This window comes from Anguilla anguilla, chromosome 8 (assembly GCF_013347855.1).
Source record: "Anguilla anguilla isolate fAngAng1 chromosome 8, fAngAng1.pri, whole genome shotgun sequence".
NCBI classification, from domain to species: Eukaryota; Metazoa; Chordata; class Actinopteri; order Anguilliformes; family Anguillidae; genus Anguilla; species Anguilla anguilla.
The window spans coordinates 45099266-45122803 of record NC_049208.1 but is presented as its reverse complement, the minus strand read 5'-3'; the positions used below and the strand labels follow the sequence as shown (position 1 = coordinate 45122803).

Sequence of the window (23538 nt, the reverse complement as noted above, 5' to 3'; positions counted from 1 at the left end):
CTAAGAGATTTGATGTAAATGGAGAATAGCAGTACAGGCCCCAGTATAGATCCCTGTAGGACTCCTGTAACAAGAAGATGAGATTCAGAGACAGACCCCATCCAGGTGACCTAGAGAGGGCAGTACCAGAAATGCCCATCTCGGCCAACATGGAGATGAGTAGTTGGTGGTTGACAATGTTGAATGCTGCTGACTGGTCTAGGAGGATCAGGACAGAGGAGAGGGATGAGGCTCTTTCCAAAAAACCAGACTGGTGAGGGTCAAACAGCTTGTTCTAAATGAGAAAATATGATAATTTAACTATCATCTACCCATAGAACATTATCCCCACAATGCTTGGGGATCATCCAGGTGTTTTTTTTGTTTGTTTGTTTGTTTGTTTTTTTGCAAATGTGAGACAAACAATGTGGTTTCTGCCTTGCTACTCTCGTATAAATCCCATTGTCACACAGCCTCTTTTTTATGAACACTGACCTTAGCTGAGGCTAAGCAAGGCCTGCAGTTCTTTGGATGTTCTTCTGGGAATCTCCTGGGAAGATTCACCACAGCTCCCAGTGTTTTTCTTTTGGAGATAATGGCTCTCACTGTATTTCAGTGGAGTCCCAGAACCTCTGAAATGGCTTTGTAGCCTTTTCCAGTCTGATATATTTCAATGTTTTTTCTCATCTCTTCTTTAATTTCCTTTGGTTGTGGCATTGTGTGCTTGTGGAAATTTTGTGGTGACTACTTCACTCTGATTAATTTAATTATCAGCTGAATATAATTATCAATTAAATCTGATTAATTGGTTGATTGAGTAACTAAGGGGACAATTGACACTTGACATTTATTGAGGGTGTGACAGAAATGTTCAGTGCTGCTTACCATAAACAAACACTTTCTCATTCAATAGATCACGTAACATTAAAAAACAAATCATAGGCTGCTTGTCTCAAATGACAATCAATAAAGGCTAGCAACACCCTGGCGTTTATTTCTTGGAATTTTATCAGCACTACAGTGAAGGAAAAAAATTCAACAAACTAGCCTATGTTTTCTGTGAGTATTGTTTAGCTCATGTGCTCACACTACTGTCTACATACAGTGCTGGCACAAATTATGGAAACAATAGGCCTCATTCACAAAACGTGTACAATCAAATTTGATTGTTAACTGTGCTTACAAACATTTCTACAAATATTTTGGCATTCATGTTATCGGAATTTGTTCTTTGGTGAGATCTAAATCTTCATATGTTTAGAAACATGTGTAAAGGCATACGCAAAATATGCATCTATTTAGAGTGCTTTCATGTATAATTGTATTAATAATTGAATTATATTATTTTTAATTATATTATAATATATAATATATAATTTATTATATTAAATATAATAATTTAATATATTAAAATTAAACATGATATTGATTTTAACTGCATTAACCTATATGAATAACCCAGAATTTTTAACTGGCTTTTGATTTCAACTTCAGTTTACCTTTGTTCAGTTTAAACAGTGCACACCCCCTAGTGGTCAGCATGCCAGCGTGCCTAGATTGCTCATTTCAGACATTCTGTGCTTCTGCAACCAAATTATGAGTTAAAAACACAAACTTGGTGTTCTAGCTTTATTAGTAGAAGATTCAGGACAACTATGGAATACAGAGTTTTGCAGCGCCACCATTCTCGCACTGGTCATGCATTTACCAAGCACCCCCTCCCTGCAATCTCATCTGTAACTACACCCCCCATGCATGACACACTGGACAATTGTGTCGAAATTTGTATTCCGTTGTAGCAACAAGATAAAGCCAATAATAGCCGAAGGTATGCCAGTACAGCTGTGGAAAACGCTGTTCACTGAACACTAAAATAAACAAGAGGAATTTTTCAAAAATTATACCATGTCATTCTACTGTCAATATCTGCGACTAAATATGGAATAAATATACAGCCTTAACATCAGTTTTACGTGTAGAAATGTCCCTTTCCAAACGGAGTCATCATATATTGTCTTGGACAATCCGTTTGTGAAATATACGCTCATTTGTGACGCCTGGGTACCTTCCAACAAAGAGCTGTGCGTAATACCACACGTTGTCTACAGTGTTTTTATCCTTTGTGGTACAATCTGGCTTGATCAACAGTTAATCTATCCAACAGGTGACAGAGTAAGCTTTCTAACAATGTATAATATGTCCAATTTTACTTTTGGAATAGCGTTTTGTAGCTCAGCGTAACCAAAAGTTTTGTCTCATTATAGCTGCATTACGCATTCAGTCAGTGGTAGCAGCGTGGTGAAATTTTATCAATGACTTCCATCATCTCTTGGAAAATACTATTATTCTTGGGAAATTCTGAGCATGGCTAAGGCATATGTTTGTTGATAGACCTAGCTGATATACCCTTTTCTGGGCTAAGTTGGAACTGGGGAGCGACAGCATTCATTCTGTCTCTGTGTCTATCTACTGAACACAGATAAGAATTCATTGTCCTAATGTGAGTATTACTGCTGAAAATATTTTGGTTATATATGTTATTTTTGAAATTGAGTGTCTTTAAATAGGTTAGTGGTATTTTATAATGAGGATATTTCACACTGTAATGTAAGCATTCATTGGTTTGCTTAGTGGTTTGTGTTTAATGTATGTACCAGATGTGATCTCAGCTGGAACATTGCCAAAACGTGGTGGGCGGTTGAATATTGTTTTAATGTCGTCCCATCCCCATACAAGAAAACATCACATACTGTAGAGTACAGAAAAACATACGAGAGTTAATGATTACACATTTAGGTACTGTACAGTATAGTGTGATCTCATAAAAAACACATTTTCAACGTACAAAAATGCCAAGTTACTCACGCATACACGACATACACTGTCTATAACTCATTCATTCAAACTGACGAAATCTAGGCCTGCCATTAAAAGTATTGATATCAAAATGACGCCAAGTTACTGTAATACAAACAGTATAAGCTATCTTGCCTCACCAAAATGAAAGCTGTATTCTAAAGCAGTGCTACTCAATGTTTCCTTAATTGTCAAAAGTCACTTGGCCCTGTTTTATTTAATCTTATCATTTTACAGTGTCATTCAAACTTTGTGTCAGATCAGAGTGTGAAATATTTCTAATTGCCACATTTAAATTCATGTGCAAAACTGCTGGTGAATACCTACAGGAAGCATATTCCTCCAAAAAACATGTATGTACTTGCTTGTCAACATTTTTCTAAACATTTTACTAAATGTACAAGTTCTTGTATATTTCATACTTACAATAAATACTGCATGTAAAATCCATATTCTACATACATACATAGAATACTTCTTTATCCCCATGGGCAAATTTCAATTGCAGCATATTACATTCACATTTATGAACAAACATTTATACCAAGAAACATACAATCATTCATGAAATAGAAAGGCTGGGCAGCCAAATACATACATACCAATACAAATTGGACATATTGACGCTTATTCAGTGAATCTTCACTCTTACAAACCCATCCACACATATGTTTGGCATGTCCATGTACTGTATGCTTATACACACAGGGCCAAGTGGTGGTACAGGTCGAGATCTTTAAGTACCTGGGCACTGAGATCGACCAGCACCTGTCCGTCACACAACATGCAGACGGAGTCTACAAAAAGGCCCAACAGCACATGTTTCTCCTGAGGAGGCTGAAGTGTTTTAATGTCAGACAGCAGTATACCAGTGACTCATCAAATCAGTCCTCATATTCAACATTGCATCCTGGTACAACTTCCTCACAGAGAAAAGTAAGAAAAAACTTACAAGAATCATCAAGCAGGCAACCAAAATCACTGGCTCCACTTAGTCCCAACTCTCTGACTTTTATAGTCACGCAGTAAAAAGAAAGGCAGACTCTGTCACTAGGGACCCTTCACACCCCCTTCACCACTCCTTTCAGCTACTCCCATCAGGCCACCGCTTCAGAGCACCTCTGGCCAAAAAGAAAACTCACAAAAACTCTACAATTCCCACTGCAATATCCATTTTAAACAAGGACAAATAGACTGTCACTACTTTTTAATGCAGCTTTGAACAACTATTGTTTGTGTTTTTAATGTAATTGTTTGTGTTTTTAATGTAATTGTGTTTTTAATTTAATTTTATGTGAGCCTTTCATGGGTGTATGTATTTATGTTGTTTGTGAGCCCCTAACCTAAGACAATTTTCTAACACTGTGATAGACAATAAAGTTCTTTTAATTAGAATTTGAAAGGCAAATAGTTGAGAAATAATAGAGAATTATTAGTGAGCAAAAAAGCATGTTTAAGAAAGTTGCTTGAGGCAGGGCTTGAACCTGTGACTTCATGATCCATAGACAGTGAGACTTTCCACTAAGCCACGAACTGATTAGCTATTGAAACTAGGAAATTTCTTGGGTGATAATAGAAGAGCTCCCGTTGAATCCATATGACTTTGCAATACTGTAGCCGGTTAACTGAACATGTAGATGGTACGTCATAATGCAGTGTATACATTCGGTGAATGGCGGGTAGATGTGGTGCAAAAGCAATAATTGAGAAGTAATAGACAATTATTAGTGAGGAAAAAGGTTAAAGAAACCTGTTCCTGGCTGGGCTTGAACCGGCGACTTCATGATCTGTAGACAGTCGGCGGGTTTACATGATGTTTGAAAAAGTCAATTTATTGTTTTAGTCTGGTCTTTTAAAATCACGTAAACATTGTAGTCCAACTGAAATCGTACGAAGTCGATTTTTTCAGAGTCGGACTAACATACCTAGATAATGCGGTTGGCGGTCGATTTACTACGGCATGTATACACTTCAATAGGCCAAAAATTGCCCTAGGATTTCTGCGCATGTTCCGTAATTTACATAGCAACTATACGCTCACGGTGGCCAAGCGGAATCGATAACGTTTCAGAAAATATATAACTTTATAAGATTTAATTCAATCTTGAACTTTCTAATCTACTGGAACTTTTGCTGTTTATTGAGGGAGTGACAGAAAATTCGACTATAATCTAATTTTTTTCACATTTACCGTTCAATTGAGCAAGTACCATTCAAAGTACATTTTTATGGGTTAGTGCTGTCCGTTTGTGTTGGCTACTTCACATTAACCTGGTACGGCGATCAATAAAGGCTAACAGCACAGTACCACTTAATTATTGTCCCTTCTGGGCTGAGTGTCTGTGGCTGTTGTGGTTATTTCTGTGGGGAACCCTGAAAAGTGGCAAACTCTCGGTGCTGTATAGGTAAGGGGCATGCCCCGCCAAGGCATAACTTGGCATACCTGCCATCCCAATAATGTTTTTGCATTATTTTTTAAATCTGATATCAATGTTTACCTTAAACCTTCATAAGACGCAGAGAGATTTTGGATATGTTTTAGGACCCCTAGATATTTTAAGCCACTGTACTGATGGAAAGCTTGTAATTCCCACTTGAAAATGATGCACAGTGAGTTTCTTCAGTCAAACAGTTTGTAGTGAAATACATGATTATGTTGTCATCTACAGCAATGCATAATTTAGACATTTTGGATAGATGTGTAGACGCTGGGCACACTGCTTACTTTTTTATTCATAGATCTTTAGTAGTTCTGCGTATCCACCCTTAGACGCACTTGTGGTAAAATTGTTTTTGATTCAGGATGTATACTGCTGTATATTTGCCTGCGGTATATTTGCAATCTCTCAGTATTTTATTGCAAACTAAAAAAAAAAACTTTTTGATTTTTTTGCCTAGACAACTGCATTTATGGCACTTTATTTCTTCCTAAATTATGAATATAAACTAATCTAGGCAGAGGTAGTATGTAAATAGTACAAATACCTTGCTTCATTTAAGCCATTTTTCACGTCTCTGTGATGCTCACATCTGGAGTTATAAAGCTTTAAATAGGAAATTATTTAGCTTTAAATAAATGGGCAAAGATTGGCCAGATTTGGCATGTGCGCAAAGGGGTTAAGAACATGTTTGGTGGCTTTCAGTTTACTTTATCAAAAACAGTTTTTATTTGTATTTCAGTTTATAATACTGTTTTTTCCCTCATGCACTTCACCTCTTAGTTAAATTTTATGACAGTAACCTAGTTGGGAATGCATGTAATTAATGTATTTTATTGATAAAAGTAATGTATGATGATTGATAATAATATATAAGCATCCACAAATGTGCAGCCCACCCCCACACTGGAATATTTGTTGCTTTTGGATTATTTGGCTAATTGTGCCTTGGGGAGAGGGACCACACATATGTGGGCCAGAAAAATTTGCAGAGAGCAATGAATGGCTGATGTTTGCACATGACCAATTTTTGCCTTTAATGGGATTACTAGGGTGTGTTTTTTTTTTTACTTACAGTTGAGGCCGAACATTTACATAGACCTAGGCTAAAGATATTCAAACTCAATTTTTCACAACTCCACACATTTTGTTACCATACATTTCCCGTGTTGAGTCAGTTATGGTATGTACTTCATTTTCATAAAAGTTCATTTCAAAATAATAGCTAAGAGACAAATTTATTTTAGCTTTTATGTACTATATCAGATTTTCAATGGGTCAAACGTTTGCATACACTTTTTGTTAGTATTTGATGGCATTGCCTTTTAATTGCGTAACTTGAAATTAACACTTGGGGTAGCCTTCCACAAGCTTCTCACAATACTTTGCCAGAATCTTTGTCTGTTCCTCCTGACAGAACTGGTGTAACTCAGTCAGGTTTGTGGGCCTCCTTGCTCAGACACGCTTTTTCAATTCAGTCCACAAATTTTCAATGGGATTCAGGTCAGGGCTTTGTGATGGCCACTCCAGTACTTTCACTTTGTAGTCTTTAAGCCATTTTGTTACAACTTTGGAGGTATGCTTAGGATCATTGTCCTGCTGGATCCAGTTGTGACCAAGTTTTAACTTTCTAGCTGATGTCTTGAGGTGTTGCTTCAGTATTTCTAGATCATCCTCCTTACTCATGATGCCATCTATTTTCTGAAGTGCACCATTCCTTTTCCAGCAGAACACCCCCAAAACATGATGTTGCCACCCCCATGGTTCACAGTTGGGGTGGTGTTCTTCAGATTAAAATCCTCACCCCTTTTCCTCCATACATAGCGCTGATCATTATGGCCGGACAGTTAAATTTTTGTTTCATCTGACCAGAGAACACTCTTCCAAAATGCTAGGTCTTCATCCTGGTGATTACTTGCTAACTTCATTCTGGCTTTTTTATGCCAGTCTTGGAGTAGGGGCTTCTTCCTTGCGTGACAGCCTTTCAGGCTATAGTGATGTAGGATTCTCTTAATGGTGGACATAGATACTTTGGTACCTGATGCCTCCAACTCCTTCACCAGTTCTTTGTTGTTGTCTTTGGGTCAGTTGAACCTTTTGGACCAAAGTTTGTTCAGCCCTGGCAGTTAATTTGTGCCTCCTTCCTAAATGATGCAGTGTCTGTGCATACAGTTGTTTATACAGATGCTTGTGGTACCTTCAGCTGTTTGGAAGTTGCTCTTAAGTAGGAACCAGACTTTTTTTTTTTTGAGGTCTGAGTTGCTTGGATTTTCCCATGGTATCAAGGGCAAAAAGGCAGTGGCTCTAAAGGTAGGCCCTTAAATATAGCCACAGGTGCCAATGAACTCCTAATTACTACAATTGGCTAATCAGAAGCTTCTAAAAAGTCATTACATGAATTTCTGGAATCTTCCAGACTGTTGAAAGAGACTGGAAACTGGTGTATGTAAATCTGTCTTTAAAGCCGCGTTTCCACCAAAATTACCCGGAACTTTTAGTCCCAGAATCTGCTTTTCAAGGAACTAAAAGGTTCCTTCAGCCCATGGTTGTCTGCGTTTCCACCGCGGTCTAAAGTCCCGTAAAGATTAGGCAAATTAGCCCACTGACGTATGAAAAAGCGACGTTGTCGTCCGTCCATCTGTCATATGATTTCTTCTGTAACCCCATACTACCACCGAAGTAGCCTACATTATTTTCTAATAACCGGGACAGCCCGGAGGGGTTTATTCCACTTATATACAACGGGCTACCCACAATGACTGTATATAGTTACTTTTGTATTTATTGATTTTTATCGATTTAATCACCTGGAATTGAAATATTCTTCTGCAGCCGTTTGGGCATATTTTACCGTTGTCAAGCAAAAATGTCGTTGGTAGTTGAACTTGGACCGTTGTTATGCAACAAATAGTATGTAACAGGCCAATAGTCAGATTGTAACTGTTTTATATATCCTCTCAAACACATTCATTATGTTTTTATGCGAACATTCGCTTTCATGTCTTGACATCCGAAGCGACAGAATGCATTCACATTTCCAATATAACTGGCAACAACAGCAGAAAACATGCACACGTTGTAAACAATTTGCTGTTTGATTACTTTCTCATTGTCAATTCCATATAGGCTAATCGCAAAATGACAAGAATAGAACGAAAACTCGGACTTGCGTGAACATTTAAATTAGTAGTGGTACAGCCACCGTTTGCTTTCCTTCGAAGTTACTGCTAGCCGAGCAGCGAAGTGTGCCCTCCAGATGCGAACCATGCACCATAAATTAGTCCATAGTCTTCCTGGTCTTTTCGTGGAATTGAAGAATGGCAGTAAAATGGAGTAAAATTACGGCAGTCTGAAAAAGCTAAAGGGACGATTACTAGAATTAACCTGTTATTTTACCCTGACAAAAAGTGCGGAAGGTGATTTCCAGTTTGCTTTTACTGTATCACCAATGTTAATTACGCAGAACTACCGCATACCTCACATAACTGTATCAAACGTTTTGAGTCAATTACAATGGGCTAACAAAGAAAATCCGGAAAATATTCAGCAACCGAATTAATCCGTTTGAATGTTTTGGTAGCCTACGTAATATGCTGTCCCAGCACGAATGCTTAGCATTTTATCAAACGAATACTAAAGCAAGAAAAGAACAGAAGAGCACACGTTATAATTCCAAGACGTTGACAGGCTATAACCAAAACTAGGCTACTGCGCCGTATAACATACAAGTTTGATTTGAAGTTATTATGAAAATAAATTGGTTTGCGGCTGCATATTTTCAAACATGGCGGTTAATGGCGGAAAATAAATACAAAAAAATGCTGCGAGTACTCAACCAATCAGAAATGTTCAGCGCTGCAAGCTCCACCCAAAAGGTTCCTGTACTTTCGGAAAGTACTACCCCCCGAGCAGGAACTTTTTGGGGGGTAAAATAAAGCCCCAGGAACTAAAGACCCTAGTTCCTGCGGTGGAAACGCACTGAGTTCCTCAAAAGGTTCCTAGTTCCGGGGTAAAGTTCCTGCGGTGGAAACGCGGCTTAATTGATTGTTTTAAAATGTTCTCTGATGTGAACAAACAAGATGGCCTAATTGACTTGCCAAAAGAAATGTTTGGTAACATGTAGTATGCAGAGTTGTGTAAAACTGAGTTTGAATATCTTTAGCCTAGATGTATATAAATTTTTGGCCTACATTCAATTTTCAAACAATCACCATTCTAGTGGGGCAGCTACGTGCAAAATTGTTCAGATGGTGATACAAGCATGAAATTTTGCATGTGATTCACCTTTAGGCTGCTTATTAAGAAATTAACGTTAGCCAAACGAAAATCCAATATGGCTGCCATTTTACAAGGTGGCCGCCCAATTATGGCTACTGGATGCAATTATCTTCATATAATCAAAACAAACTGTCTAAAATTAATATTTGAGGGGTCAATTCCTATGATTTTTAAACAATTTTTATAACCCCGTTAATTAGGAACTGTCACCTTATAATTCATGCCTACACAAAGAGTGCTCATCGGCCAAAATATGTAATGGCCTTAGCTCCGCCTGCACCGTCTCTTTGCTTCATTTATTTACATGAATGGATGCAGGTTTTTTATTTTATAATTGTATTATTATTATTATTAGTATTATTATTATTATTAATAATAATAATTTATTTTAATTTTTAAAAATATATTTAACATTCAATGTTTTGAAACATGGAGATTCTATTTTCGCAACATCTGGGTTTGTAGGATGGATTTATTCATCATTTTTGGAGGGTTTAAGACATTCTATGTCTCAGTTGTCTAATTTTATTTGATGTTTCATTTTTCGTGGTAATTAGGCATCTAGATGAACGGGGATCCATTTCAGGCTTCGTCCTTGACCAAAGGCAATCCACAGTTTTGCAAGACCCAGCTCTTTCAGGGATGGAAAACACGATACTGCTATTACAATCACATCTGTGTCATTTGCTTTAATCATCAATACCTTGTTGCCATTTAGGACTGAATCTTTTGCATGCACAAACATGTGTGTATCTGCTTCTTCATGAGTACAGGGAGATACATTGTTTAGACACATTGCTTGATTGGACTGTGCATTGTCCCCTTTGGTCACAACAATTGCATTTGCTGTTTGGACGCCAGCAATTTTGTCTGCTAGAAAATGAAAGAGCTCCGTTTTGTTGGTGTTGTCTCGCAGAAACTTGTGCCAATTATTGGGTGTTTTAGTGAAGTCTGTCACCCTCCTCATTCCTTGCCCTCGCTTTGTTCTTGCTTCAGCCTTCAGACTAGATGGAACGTAAACATCAAAAACTATATCTGAGAGCTTGTACTTTGGCATAAGCCTTTACTGCAGGAATAACATCTTGCATGGCATACTGACCGAACGTTTTTGATGCTCGGGGTGTCAAGGAATTCACTAATGCTGAGCCATCAATGACAATAGCATCTGCCACTGGTTCAAGATCTAGCATCTTGACTTCAGATTCAAGGATCTCAGCCAGTAGAGATTTCTTACATGAAGCTGTCAGTTATCACTCAGAGAGGCAGGGAATTGATTGTTTTCATGCTGAAAGAATTCTATTAAGTCATCCTCCCATCTTTGACAAGAGATGAAAAGTTGAGAGAAAAGATGGGAGTCACCCATCAGCATCTTTTGAGTAGAGCTGCTTGAATGTGCTTCTTTATTGAAAAAGTCAACTTTGTTCTTCTTAATTGGCTGGTAAAATGTGCATTGAACCTCAGATTCAAGTGCTTTCATGAATGCATGACACTGACGTGTACCTTTCTCATAGTGTGTGGCTACTAATGCAGCACTGTCAGGATTATATGCACTTTCTTGTATGGAATACAACTAGGTTCATGCATTAAATTGCCCTACACCTAGCCCAATCGTTCATCCAGTGTCATTCAAGTCCCGTGCGATCTGTACACCATCCGGATGACTAAAGCTCCATCATCCTTGGCTCAGCTCTCCCGCGCTGGCACATCCTGTCAATTCCGGTGCGGATATCTAACTGACGTGGGGGCTAATTAGATATCATTTGGGACACTTAACTGTATTACTGGACAGAAGCTGAGACTGAACTTCATGCTGAGTTTCACAGCAGTGATGTCACCAGTGTGCCCTGGTAATGCATGACATTCACTCATATAATTACCATTACAGGTTGATTTTCAAGTGGCTAACGTTGTTGTTATATCAGCTAACCCTTGATGAGTCCCTGTTCTAAATTTGGTGCTTGTATCACAAAGTGAACGATTCTGCCAAAATTTGCACTTAGCTGCCCCACTACTCATCATCTGATTCATAAATAATTTCTTGCGGTGCTCCCTATTCTGGTCTAGTCCTATTTAATATTTATGCACAAACGATACAATTTTCTACTCCTGGCCCACCTCCCTGTCTAAAGCTGTCCAGGACCTCCAAGAATCTTTTAACTCCATTGAGGCTGCTTTTACTGATCTCAGATTGGTCTTAATTTGGACAAAACCGAACTTAGGTATTTTTATAGGTCATGCTCCCAGCTTTTGGTTTATGGCATCTGTACTACTGATGGTAAGTGTATTGAGCAAGCACCATCTTCCAAATTCAAATGGAATGTGGCTGAATGAAAAACTTACTTTTAAAACACACATTAACAATTTCATTAAAAACTGTAGACTAATTTGGGTTTTTATTTTAGAAATCAACCATGTTTCAATTTTGTCATGAGGAAAAGACTGGTTGTAACTACATTTCTCCCTGTGATTGAATATGGTGAAATCATTTATATGCATGCCTCTGCTACCACTCTTCTGGCTATAGGCACAAGTTTACCATGAAGATTTACGTTTTATTTTAAATGCTACATACCTCACACATCACTGTCATTGTACAAAAGGGCAGGCCTGACTTCTTTACTGTAGATGGTTTCTTTGGCTCATTTTTATTTACAAAGCCATAATAGCGCAACTCCCTGGCTATTTTAAATGTCTTTTTAATTGCAATACATGTTCTTAAAACCTGCGCTGTCAGAACTTTCCAGTTCTCTCTGTCCCCTGCCGTTTCTCGGAATTTGGAATAACAGCTTTTAGTAATTATGTTCCATGGTCCTGTAATAAGTTCCAGAAAGAAGCAAAACTGGAAAATTTAATCTCTTTGCGTGATTTTAAAAGTCTACTGCAGACCTTAAAACAGAGGTTTGCAGCAGTTTTATTTGAGAATGTATAATGTAATATGTTGTGTCGTTGTTTTTGGATTGTTTTTTATGTTGTAATATGTGCTTATTGTTCTCATAGCCAGGGCTCCTTTGTAAAAGAGATAGATAGCTCAATGGGACTCAACCGGTTAAATAAAAGAGAAATTAAATAATTAAACCTATAAATGAAATCCATAACTGCTCTACAGGTCTGGTACTCCCAGCTTTGTCTCATTCATTCTCAGTGTCAACTAGCAGTTGATCTTGACAACTGTGTAACATCAAAAATGGAGGGAGTTTCAATTGACAGTTCAACTGCTGTTGTTCAATCTAAGCTATAGCTTAACCTGACCATCTTTTTAGGGAGCTATGATTGGGTTAGAGCGCTGCCTCCTTTCATGTTACGTTTCATGATTAATATGACTGAGGTATTTATCCTTACATGCTGTATAGGGTACATCAAGCTCCTTGGAGGCAAGTTGAGATTAGCCTCTTTCCCTATGTAAGGGTTCATTTAGATAGTAAGCTATAGCAGGTAAGTAGGATAAATCAGATTATTATTATTATTGTTATTAGTAGTAGTAGTAGTAGTAGTAGTTATTGATGTACTGTTATTATTGCATCATTATCCATGTATTATTATTCATCATATTATTCTGTTAATAATAATAGTAATAAATGACAAACACTTTTCATACATTAATTCCAGCTGTGTCATTATAATATAGCACTAATTTAAATATTAAATAATAAGAGATAATTAAGAGTATGTATGCTGATACAGTTAGGTCTGTGTTTAGTAAAGAGTAATAGAGGAGGAAAATGGAGACTGCTCATTCACTTTGGTAATTCTAACAAAAATATTGTATTATTATATTGTGTTATTATTGGCACAGTTGGTAATGGCACATGCTAACTTTAAGAGAAGTAAAGAATGTATCGAACAGTTTGTACCTTCAGTATGAAAACTAATTGAGTGGTCATCTTGGTCCCTGTTGCCTCAGGGGAGGGCACTGCACCTGACACCATGTTCATTGAAGACGCTGTACATGAGCTTCTCAAGACTCGCCGCATCCTCAAGTGCTCTTACCCATATGGCTTCTTTCTGGAACCCAAAAGCACAAAGAAAGAAATATTTGAACTTATGCAGGTACAGTGATGAGACACATATCATTTGTTTGTACATATTTGTGTCTTGTGTGTTTTTACCATGAGAAAAGTAATGCAAGCTTTTGCCCCTTTCAGACTGATCTGGAGATAGTGACAGAGGACCTTGCTCAGAAAGTCAACCGCCCTTACCTCCGCACACCACACCATAAAATTATCCGTGCTGCCTGTCTGGTTCAACAGAAGAGACAAGAGTTCTTAGCATCTGTTGCTCGGGGTGTGGCTCCCAATGACTCTCCCGAAGCCCCTCGTCGCAGGTATTTATTCCATGTAAAACTGTGTCGAAAGGTATCCTGGTTTTTGCAGGAGAAGGTCATGCATTGGACTTCTTTGAGGAAGCTACAAAGTGGCTTCATTCAAATCTCAAGATGTTTAGTAGTTAAACTTAATAAAGCATGAAGCATAAATCATTTGATGAAGTATATGACTCATTGTCAAAATGGAGTTGGTGGGAATTTACAACAGTTATTTCAGAGTGAGTTTGGAATTGGCTTTATGGTAGAACACACAAGTAGAAGGGATGGAAAAGGTACAGTGGAAAATAGTCCCACAAGGTTTGGAGTTGAGGCCTCGGTTTTATTTGCATTTATAATTTTGATGAAGGAGTTTATAGAAATGTTCTGCAAGTTAAAATTTGAAAAATTAGGCACTAGGATTTTGATCAAGGTCTATTGTGGTCCATGCTTGTGTTGTAGTAGTAAAAAATAAAATGAATGACCAGCAGGATGCTGCGATATGTAAGGGGTGGAAATCAATACAAATATTGATGTCATACAGTGCCCTCCAGAATTATTGTCATCTTAAATAAATATGAACAAAAATTGTGGATGAAATTCACTTTATTGTTTAACTTGTTGGTGCAATCCCCTAGTGGCCATGACGCTGGTGTCCTGAGATCGTTCAACTCAGATTTCTGTGCTCCTGCAACCAAACTATGAGTTGAAAACACAAACTCTGCATTCTAGCTTTATTAGTAGACAATTCAGTACAACTATGCCAAAGACGAAGTTTCTAAGCGCCACTATTGTTGTGCCGGTCGTCCATTTACCAAGCACCCCTTCCCTGCAGACTTATCTGCAACTACACCCCCCAAGCATGACACACTAGACAAGAGTGTCTATCTGGGCATTCATGAAAATAGTCTTTTACAACAAAATATTTGTTTTCTGTCCTAGCAACAAGGTTAACCCAACAATAGCCCTACGATTTTTTGTTATTTTGGTTCTGTACTCTAGCACTTTGAGTTTGAAAGGATACAATGACAATGAGGTTGAAGTGCAGACTGCTTTAATTTGAGGCTATTTTCATACATATCGGATGAACCGTTTAGAAATGAGAGCACCTTTTGTACATGGTCCCCCCATTTTAAGGTACTACAACTATTTGTTGAATTGGCTTCACAGATGTGTTTCGTTAGGCAGGTATATTCATTTGTGTCGTTAGCGAATGTAGAAGAGAGCTGTTGATGTCTGCTCTTGATTCTAGACTTTGCAATTGATGATATGCACACGACGGTGATGACGTAGTTCCGCTAAAAAATAGGCCAGGTCTAGAACTACCGGTGAAGTGTCAAGCGATAGCAAGCGACGACTGACGAGCGACATTTAGTGAACTAATTAATTAACCGGTTACTATTTAGACATGATTTCGAAAAAGACCAAAGTAATTAAATTTCAAAAACGTGCCGGCTTTACAGCTGAACATTGTTGTGTACCCTAATGTGAGGCTTCTGCCATATTTAATACGGTGCTAAGCTTCCATAAATTTCCATCAAAGGAAGACCTGAGGAGAAAGTGGCTGGTCAAAATTAGAAGGGACCAATTCCAGGTTACAGACCACACACGGGTCTGTAGCCGACACTTTAGACCTGACGAGCTGTCAGAGCCAGCCACACCCAGCGGACGATGGTGACTAAGAAAAAGAGCGATCCCTACACTCTTCCACTGGAACAACTACACCACGGAAACACCAAGACCTGGAGTATGGGAGAGGAGAGAGAGACCAGTGGCAGCTGAGGAGGTTGAAGAGGAAGATTTCCCGCGGGATGAAGGCTGGAGTGAGCATGATTATTGTGCAGCCCCTAACCCCTCCGTTGTCGATCTGGCCTTCATTGAAAATAAAGAGCTCCGTGAAGAGAACCGGGAGCTAAGGAGACAAATTGAAGCGGTGAATGTCAGACAAAGCTTTGGTTTGCAGCGATTTATTGGCTCAGATGATGACATTCGGTTGTACATAAGGTAAGCTATTTTAACTCATAATAATATTTGACACTTTAATACTCCGAAAACGTATACTTTGTCTGTAAACGTATTTACTAAAGCTGGTAGTAATAATAAAGCTTCAAAGTAGCTTAACCAACCCTATATTTTAATCCTCGTAGGTTTGCCTGATTGGCATGGCATCACATGGAGCAGTCACCTTTATTTCAGCCCTGTATGCTGGTTCTGTCAGCGACAAGCAGATTCTGAAAGAGTCTGGAATTGTTCCTTTGCTGAAGCCGGAAATGGCAATAATGGTGGACAAAGGTTTTCTTGTAAATGACTTTGTGCCCTGTAAAGTCTACAGACCACCTTTCCTGTACAAGAGAATACAGATGCCAGCATCAGATGTGAGGGAGACTGAAACAATTGCAAAGCTGACAGTCTACGTTGAGCGACTGATTCGCAGGTTGAAGGAGCACAAGCTGTTTGACAGTGTCATCCCCCTCTCCACCATTGGGAACTCAACCAGCTGTACACAGTTGCATGTCTCCTCCTCAACTACGAAAGTGGACCACTGTTCAAAGCTTGGGCAAAATAGTCCTGAAAATGCGTGCACACACACACAGCCATGCACATACACACAATCCAATGGTAAATCCAATCAGTTTTTTTTAATGAAACATCACAGTGACATTGTTAATAATGATGCTGGAAACAAATTTGCTATTGTGTTAATTTTCAAGTGAAAATGCGTAGGTGGTAAAAAAAACAACCTGAAAACTTGCACCACTGTTGTCAGCCTTATTAACTGCAACATTCAAGTGTCAATGTATCATATTTTCATTACAATTCAGTACATCAGTTTTGTGCTGAGAAACACTGTGTTCTGTCACCCCTAAGCACCATACATAAGCTGGCAGACAGATAACACCTCTTCCAATCATCACACAAGGCACAGAACACATATGCAGAATACACACTGAGATTCAAGACAGAAACTTCCAAAGGTAGACATAAAAAAAGAAATAGTCCGCCTTCTCCCCAATTTCTTTAATAACCGCATTGTCTCTCTGGAATCGCTGGATGAACAGGTCCTCCTGCGAGTACACAACAAAGTCGCACCACTCCAAATGTGATATCAACAACTGGCCCTGGATCTGCCAGTAGTATGCATGTGTAAGTTTCAACCCTGGTGTGCCATCCTGCAGCTTGATGTAGGGGCAGTCCACATAACTCCTGACGTTGGGGCATTTCATGTCCAGTAGGCCAAATACTGGCTGTGCTTCAGGGTCATAAATTAGTCCATCTGGGGATGACCCCATCCATGGAGCATCCAGATGTACAAGGAAGCCACAAGGATAGTGGTTAACCTCTTGTTGCTGACAGTACTCTTCCACTGCAGTTGGCTCCAACTTCAGACCCCCCTCTATGTCTGCTGTCTGTATACTTCTTTTCTATAATTCTTTCTGCCAGATTTTCAGCAGATGTCTGCCCTCTGACATGGCATATTTCTCTGAACCGTGATGATGTGATCCGTGGCTTTCTGCTTACAGTCTGTGATAGCAGTAAAAGACACTGCACCTGGCAAAAAGTTATCGAGTTCCATCATTTTTTGGAAAATATTATTATTATTATTATTATTGAGAACCTCTGAGCATGGCTAAGTTATATATTTGCTGATAGACCTATCTGATATTGCTTTCTGGGTTAAGTTAGAAGAAGAGAATGACAGCATTGATTCTCTCTACTGAACAAAGATAAGATTTCCTTCCCAATATCTGAGTATTACTGCTCAAAATATTGCGGTTATGTATGTTATTTTTTAAATTAAGTCTCTTTACATAGGTTAGTGCTATTTTATTATGAGGATATTTCACACTGTAGCGTAAGCATTTGTTGGTAGCTCAGTCATGTTTATGTTTCATGCACTGGATCTGATGTGAAGCTGAAACATAGCCAGAATGTTTCAGTGGATGGTTGAATATTGTTTTAATGTCATCCCATCCCCATACAATAAAACATTATATGCAGTAGAGTACAGAAAAACATGCGCGAGTTAATGATTACACATTTAGGTGTGTATATACCACATTGTGTCACAATTTTTTTGCATTATTTAAAGAAATTTAATATCAATGTTTCATCTTAAACATCATAGGGGGCTAATTTATATTCTTTATAATAGACAAAAATAATTTTATTAATTTTTGGAGAGATTTTGGATACGGTTCTGGTTCCCTAGATATTTTAGGCCCCTTTGCTAACAGAGAGCTTGTAATTCCCACTTAAAAATTATGCAAAAGTGAGTTGATGGAGTCAAAACAGTAGATTTGTAGTGAAATATATGATTAGCCTATGTTGTGATTTACAACAATGCATAATTGGGTACACTGCTTACTTTTTGCTTCATAGATCTTTAGTAGTTCTGCATATCCACCCTTGGGATTTTACGCACTTGTGGTCAAGGAGTTTTTGATCCAGGATATGCATAGTTTTTAACCTGATTTATATTTATCAGTTGTTCATTTCAAACTAAAAAAGAATCAATTCATGTTTTCTTTTTTGCCAAGATAATTGCATTTGTGGCACTTTATTTCTTCTAAAATTATGAATATAAAATAATACAAATCTAAATGGTACAAATGTCTAATTTAAGCAATGTTTAATTTAAGCAATTTTTCAAGTCTCTGTGATGCTCACACCTGGAGTTATACTGTAAAGCTTTAAATAGGGCACCCCCAAAATGGGCAAGGATTTGACAAATTTTCCATCTGCGGAAAGGGACACAAGCCTGAATATGACATACCCAAAATGAAATGGTTACAGTTTGTCAATCCTTTTGTCTATAGGCATAGTCATTTCCGAGTTTCGATGTACCTTAACGTTTTACGAAGGTTTCTAAGGTATACCTTTCAAAGGGAAACCGCTTTTTTACAAGTGTTTCCCAGACTATACCTTAACAGTTTCCTTAAGGGACACGTCCAAAGGTACATCATAAATTGGAGCTGGCCTTCACTGTGGTGCTGAAAAGTTTATCAATCGACGCCAAGCGAATCGATTGTCTCACTTGTAAAGGCTTATGAATGACGTTTTAATATAACAAGTGTTGTCATAATCATTTTACATCAATATAATATTGCAGAAGAGGAAGCTATGCCTACTAAACAATCATCTACTAATCTCTTTAAGAGTCAAGACGAGACCTTGTGATAGTTTCAATAAATATGTACATATAGGCTACAAAAGATAAAATAAAGAGCATCAATCAGGACATATACGCCATAGTCTGGGACTTCTTGGAAGCCCACGAAAAAGGATATAGGCTACATATGGGTGAATTATTTTGTTCTTATTGAAACAAAGGTCTAATGTTAATTTGTTTTTGTCACACAATAATATATAGGCAACTGTAGCAGCATATCCACTGATTCCCGCGGACTTTTCTCTGCAGGCAAAAGCGCGTCTGTGGAAATTGATCATGATTAATTCTATACCAGGTATGCCTTATAAATAGGCCTACCTGTTAAATTGATATGTTCATCCACCTTGATTTGCTGTTGGATAGTCTTAGATTTAACCAAGAATATCATTATTGGGTTGATCACTGAAAATTGTACAACATGGTAAGAAAGAAATGTTCTGTAATGTTGATATTTACCCAGTGCTATTTTATTTTATATAGGACGTGTGAGCTAAAGGAAAGGGATGTAGATCATTTGTCCTGTTTGTTCATTATGAGCCACCGTACCTGTATGTGTGTTTATGGCTAGGCCAATCAATGTGCTCTAGTTCCCACTAGTTCAGTCATGCAGGTAGACTCACTCGGTGTCTGCTTTGCTCACGCGGCTTTTATATTCTTAATAAACCGGCGGTTTGTTCCAAGTCAGTGTGATCATTGACTCATACACAAACAAACTAATATCTACAGGGTATGCAGTCAGAAAAGCCATATCCTCAGTTAGCTACACTACGTATAAATTTTAAAAAACTTTTTTTTTTCACAAATTATTATAGTATTATTATTGTATTAGTATTATGGATAGGCCTTATACTTAATTACCATCATGATGGGAATAGACGGGTGAAACGACAACATTCTCATGACGTGCTGTGGACATGGACAGAAACGTTGATTGAATAATTAATTTTCATGAAGTTAATATTAAACTATCTATGTCATTTTCGCATGCAGATGTGCTACTAGATGCGCACTGTAGTACAACTGTCGATTTGAAAAACAAAATGTTGGCATAATAAGGCTAAAACTGACAGGATAAGCGGAGCGCATCGCTAAGGTACAGCTTACTAGTGTCTCAGACCACCCTTTTAAAGGTATACCTTTCAGAAGGTATACCCTAGTTAAGGAGGTGCTGGGAAACAGTTCGAGACATAAAGGAAGCCCTTAAGGTATACCTTACGATGCACGTAGCACTAAGGAGACTCTGGGACACGCAGCCCTGGTCTTTTCAGAAAGGTAACCCTTGGAAATGTGTTTTCTCTAGATATTACTGAAAGAAGGTAAAAGAAGCTCAACGCAGTGGAAGTTTTTTTCTCACCTAAAAGATTTTTTTTTGAATGGATTCTGTAGTGAGGGCTGGTCAGGTTTACTCAGAACTACTGAGTTCAACAACCAGTCATAATTCTGTACATCTGTAGAGCCCAACTTAGTGAAATATCATAGACACAACAATGGTTTGGAAATAAAGGAGATATATTTATTGGCTATGTGTGAATAGAGTGTTACAGTGCTGACGTCTTTTTGTAGGCCAACCTGGACGTTTCTTCCACTATGGGTTCCCTCGGATGATTTCCAGTGGTTAAATTTGCTTCTCAGTCGTCACTAAAATTGTTTGCCTCTGACTAGCTGTGTACGGGGCAGAAATTAAGCTTTTCATGTGGAGTCGTTGCTTGCACATGGCAGGTCCCATTGGCTATACTGAAGGACTTCTTGGTCAGTACTAGTCTGAGAACCTTGTATTTGGGCTCGTCTTGTTCTAGGGAGTCTATGCACGCCGGCAATAACATTTACTTAGTACTTTCAGTGTGTATACAATGGCGAAGCTAACAATGATAATTCTTCCTGAGAATGATAAGTAAACAATGGACAGTTTATGATGTTTCGCTGAGTTAGCACATTTTGGGACTAAAATACTATGGGTTTTCACTGGAACTTGCTGTAAATACACTACTTGGCCAAAAATATGATACACCTGACAACCAATATCTTATCCAAAATTATGGGATTAAATATGGAGTTGGTCCACCCTTTCTTCAAAACTAGATGTTAGAGCATTGCTGCAGGGATTTGATTTTTTAACTATCACACACAACTAGCAAGTAATTAGGGGCCAAGCACCGAAGGTGCAGGGCACCTATTGTAATCGTTAGTATTATTATTATTAGGGGCCAAGCACCGAAGGTGCAGGGCACCTATTGTAATCGTTAGTATTATTATTATTATTATACTTTCTGCAATGGGAGTCTATGACAGTCCATAGAACCCATTGGTGGTTTTTTATGAAATTTGGCACATTGATAGAGGACAGTCCAATGTATCCAGGCATCAAATTTGGGGTCAATCCATCCAACTCTGTAGCGCCACCAACAGGCCAAACTTCAAGGTACATATTTGCTAATAACTTTTGAACCGTTTGTCCTAGAATTGTGGGGGTTCTTTCCCCCGAATCCTTGGGTCATGCCGATTCCAATTCACCCATTGCCGTTAAAACGGGTCATAATAGATTTTCCGCCATTTTTAATTATTCTAAAAACCTACTTTTGCGAACTAGTCCTAGGGCATTATTCCGATCTCCACCAAATTCGGACCATATGATCTACAGATCGTGATGACCAAAAGTTATTCACAGAATTTTGCTAAAGCTATTTATATGGACACAATGAGCCAATGAATATTGAGATGGGCGTGGCTTGTTACATGAAGGTGTGTAAATTCTGAACGGTATCACAGTAACACCATGAAACTTGGTTGGCATATCAGCAGCCATAAGTGGAGGCTAACCCTCCATTTTCGGCCCGATCAAGCAAAGTGGTGGCGCTAGAGAGCTCATTTTCTGTTTAGGCATAACCGCTAGGCCAATGTTTTCGAAACTCGGCACACATATATTGGGGCACTCTATATGGACAGGGAGGAAATATGATGCCGATTGGTCAGGAGGTGGCGCTGTCATGAGCAAAAAGGTGTTTTTCTTAGATAATTTTGAACAAGTATATCTCCGGCCCCATTTGAGCTACAGTCATGAAATTTTGCACATATGGGCAACTTGTCAAGGGTAACAAGTTTCCAATGAGGACCCATAAGCCCCGCCCATTGGATCTTCCGCAAATTAGACATTTTTGAAAAATGCTTCAAATGCGTTCTGCCATAGAAGTCTAGACTTTTTAATGTCATTATACATTAACGACAGCAGATAGCGCCATTTAGCTATAAAACCGGTTGCTTTTCACAAGGAGATGGTTCAATGGTATTAGAAATCCGAGTAGACACAGATCCCCTTGGTGGATTTTTATGAAAATTGTTGTGTTGATAAAGGACAGTCCATTGTATCCAGGCATCACATTTGGGGTCAATCCATCCAACTCTGTAGTGCCACCAACAGGCCAAACTTCAAGGTACATTTTTGCTTATAACTTCTGATTCGTTTGTCCTAGAGTTGTGATCTTCCGCAAATTTGACATTTTTGAAAAATGCTTCAAATGCTGTTTGCCATGGAAGTCTATGGCAGCCGCTATAACCGACTGGTCGGTTTTTACAAAACTTTGCAGAATGGTAGAGGGTTATGCCGTTCGCCCCGCGATGGACTGGTGTCTTGTGCAGGGTTTGTTCTGGTTGCTTGTCCTCTTGCTGCCCCTGTAGTGCTTGGCCCCTTCATTGCTGCTCGCAGCTATATTATGTTATTAGTTTTATGGCCTCCTTTATTTCTCTTATTTTTCCCAAACAGCTAGTTTCTTGTCAGCTTCACTTCAGTTTCACGAGATTAACTTTATTGACCAGAGTCACCACAGTCCCCTCACCTCACCCCTCCCCCTTGTCAACTCCTTTTTCATCCCACAGTCGTGATTGTGCAAAGAATTGTAATGCAGATACATTAAACTTAGAGTTGTACCGCATATGGAAGAGATTTCCGCACTCATGCACTGAAATTTTTTTAAATGCACATAATCAACCAGTAGTATGTTTGCATCACTTCTCAACCATGTCCTCTTCAATCTTGAAATAGCGCTCTCCTTTATTCCAAAACGAGTGTTTGAATTGGGCTGGTACTCACTGCTACAGAGTAGCCTACTTTTGATTTTTGCCCATACGCCACTGGATCTAGGTATGCATCCTATAGCGTAGTTAATTATTTACCACCGTAAGATTATAGTTTTAGGCTGCAAGATTGTATTTGCAAACTTTTTCTATAAGAATAAGGATAAATTCTTGTTGCTCTGTTTAAGAGATTTTAATTCAGACTACAGCTGATACGTCCAAATACATTTACAGAATTTTGAATTCTGAGCGTAGCATATCTACTTCATGCAATTTACAAACTGTTTGCAAAACTGTAGATTGCCTTGTGTTAAACAACTTGGTAAACAACTTTATTGCCCCAAAAGTATATATTTGAAAATGTTGGAGGCTGCAACAGAATCTGTTAGCGTGAACTGTTATGTCATAGCCTACCAGCCTTCTAGATTTTGCTCTTATTGCACTTGAAGCTC

At 38.4% G+C, this 23538-nt stretch overlaps 1 protein-coding gene across 7 annotated transcripts in view; it reads left to right on the top strand.

The window, feature by feature from the left end:
• The window catches only part of LOC118233205 (ankyrin repeat and IBR domain-containing protein 1-like), a 252676-nt gene that overhangs the window by 131337 nt on the left and 97801 nt on the right, over positions 1–23538 (top strand). For all 7 annotated transcript variants that reach the window (XM_035428618.1, XM_035428620.1, XM_035428621.1 and 4 more), the window contains exons 15-16: positions 13453–13598; positions 13694–13872. In XM_035428618.1, the coding sequence (XP_035284509.1) occupies positions 13453–13598; positions 13694–13872 (325 nt within the window). The remainder of the gene's footprint in view (positions 1–13452; positions 13599–13693; positions 13873–23538) is intronic.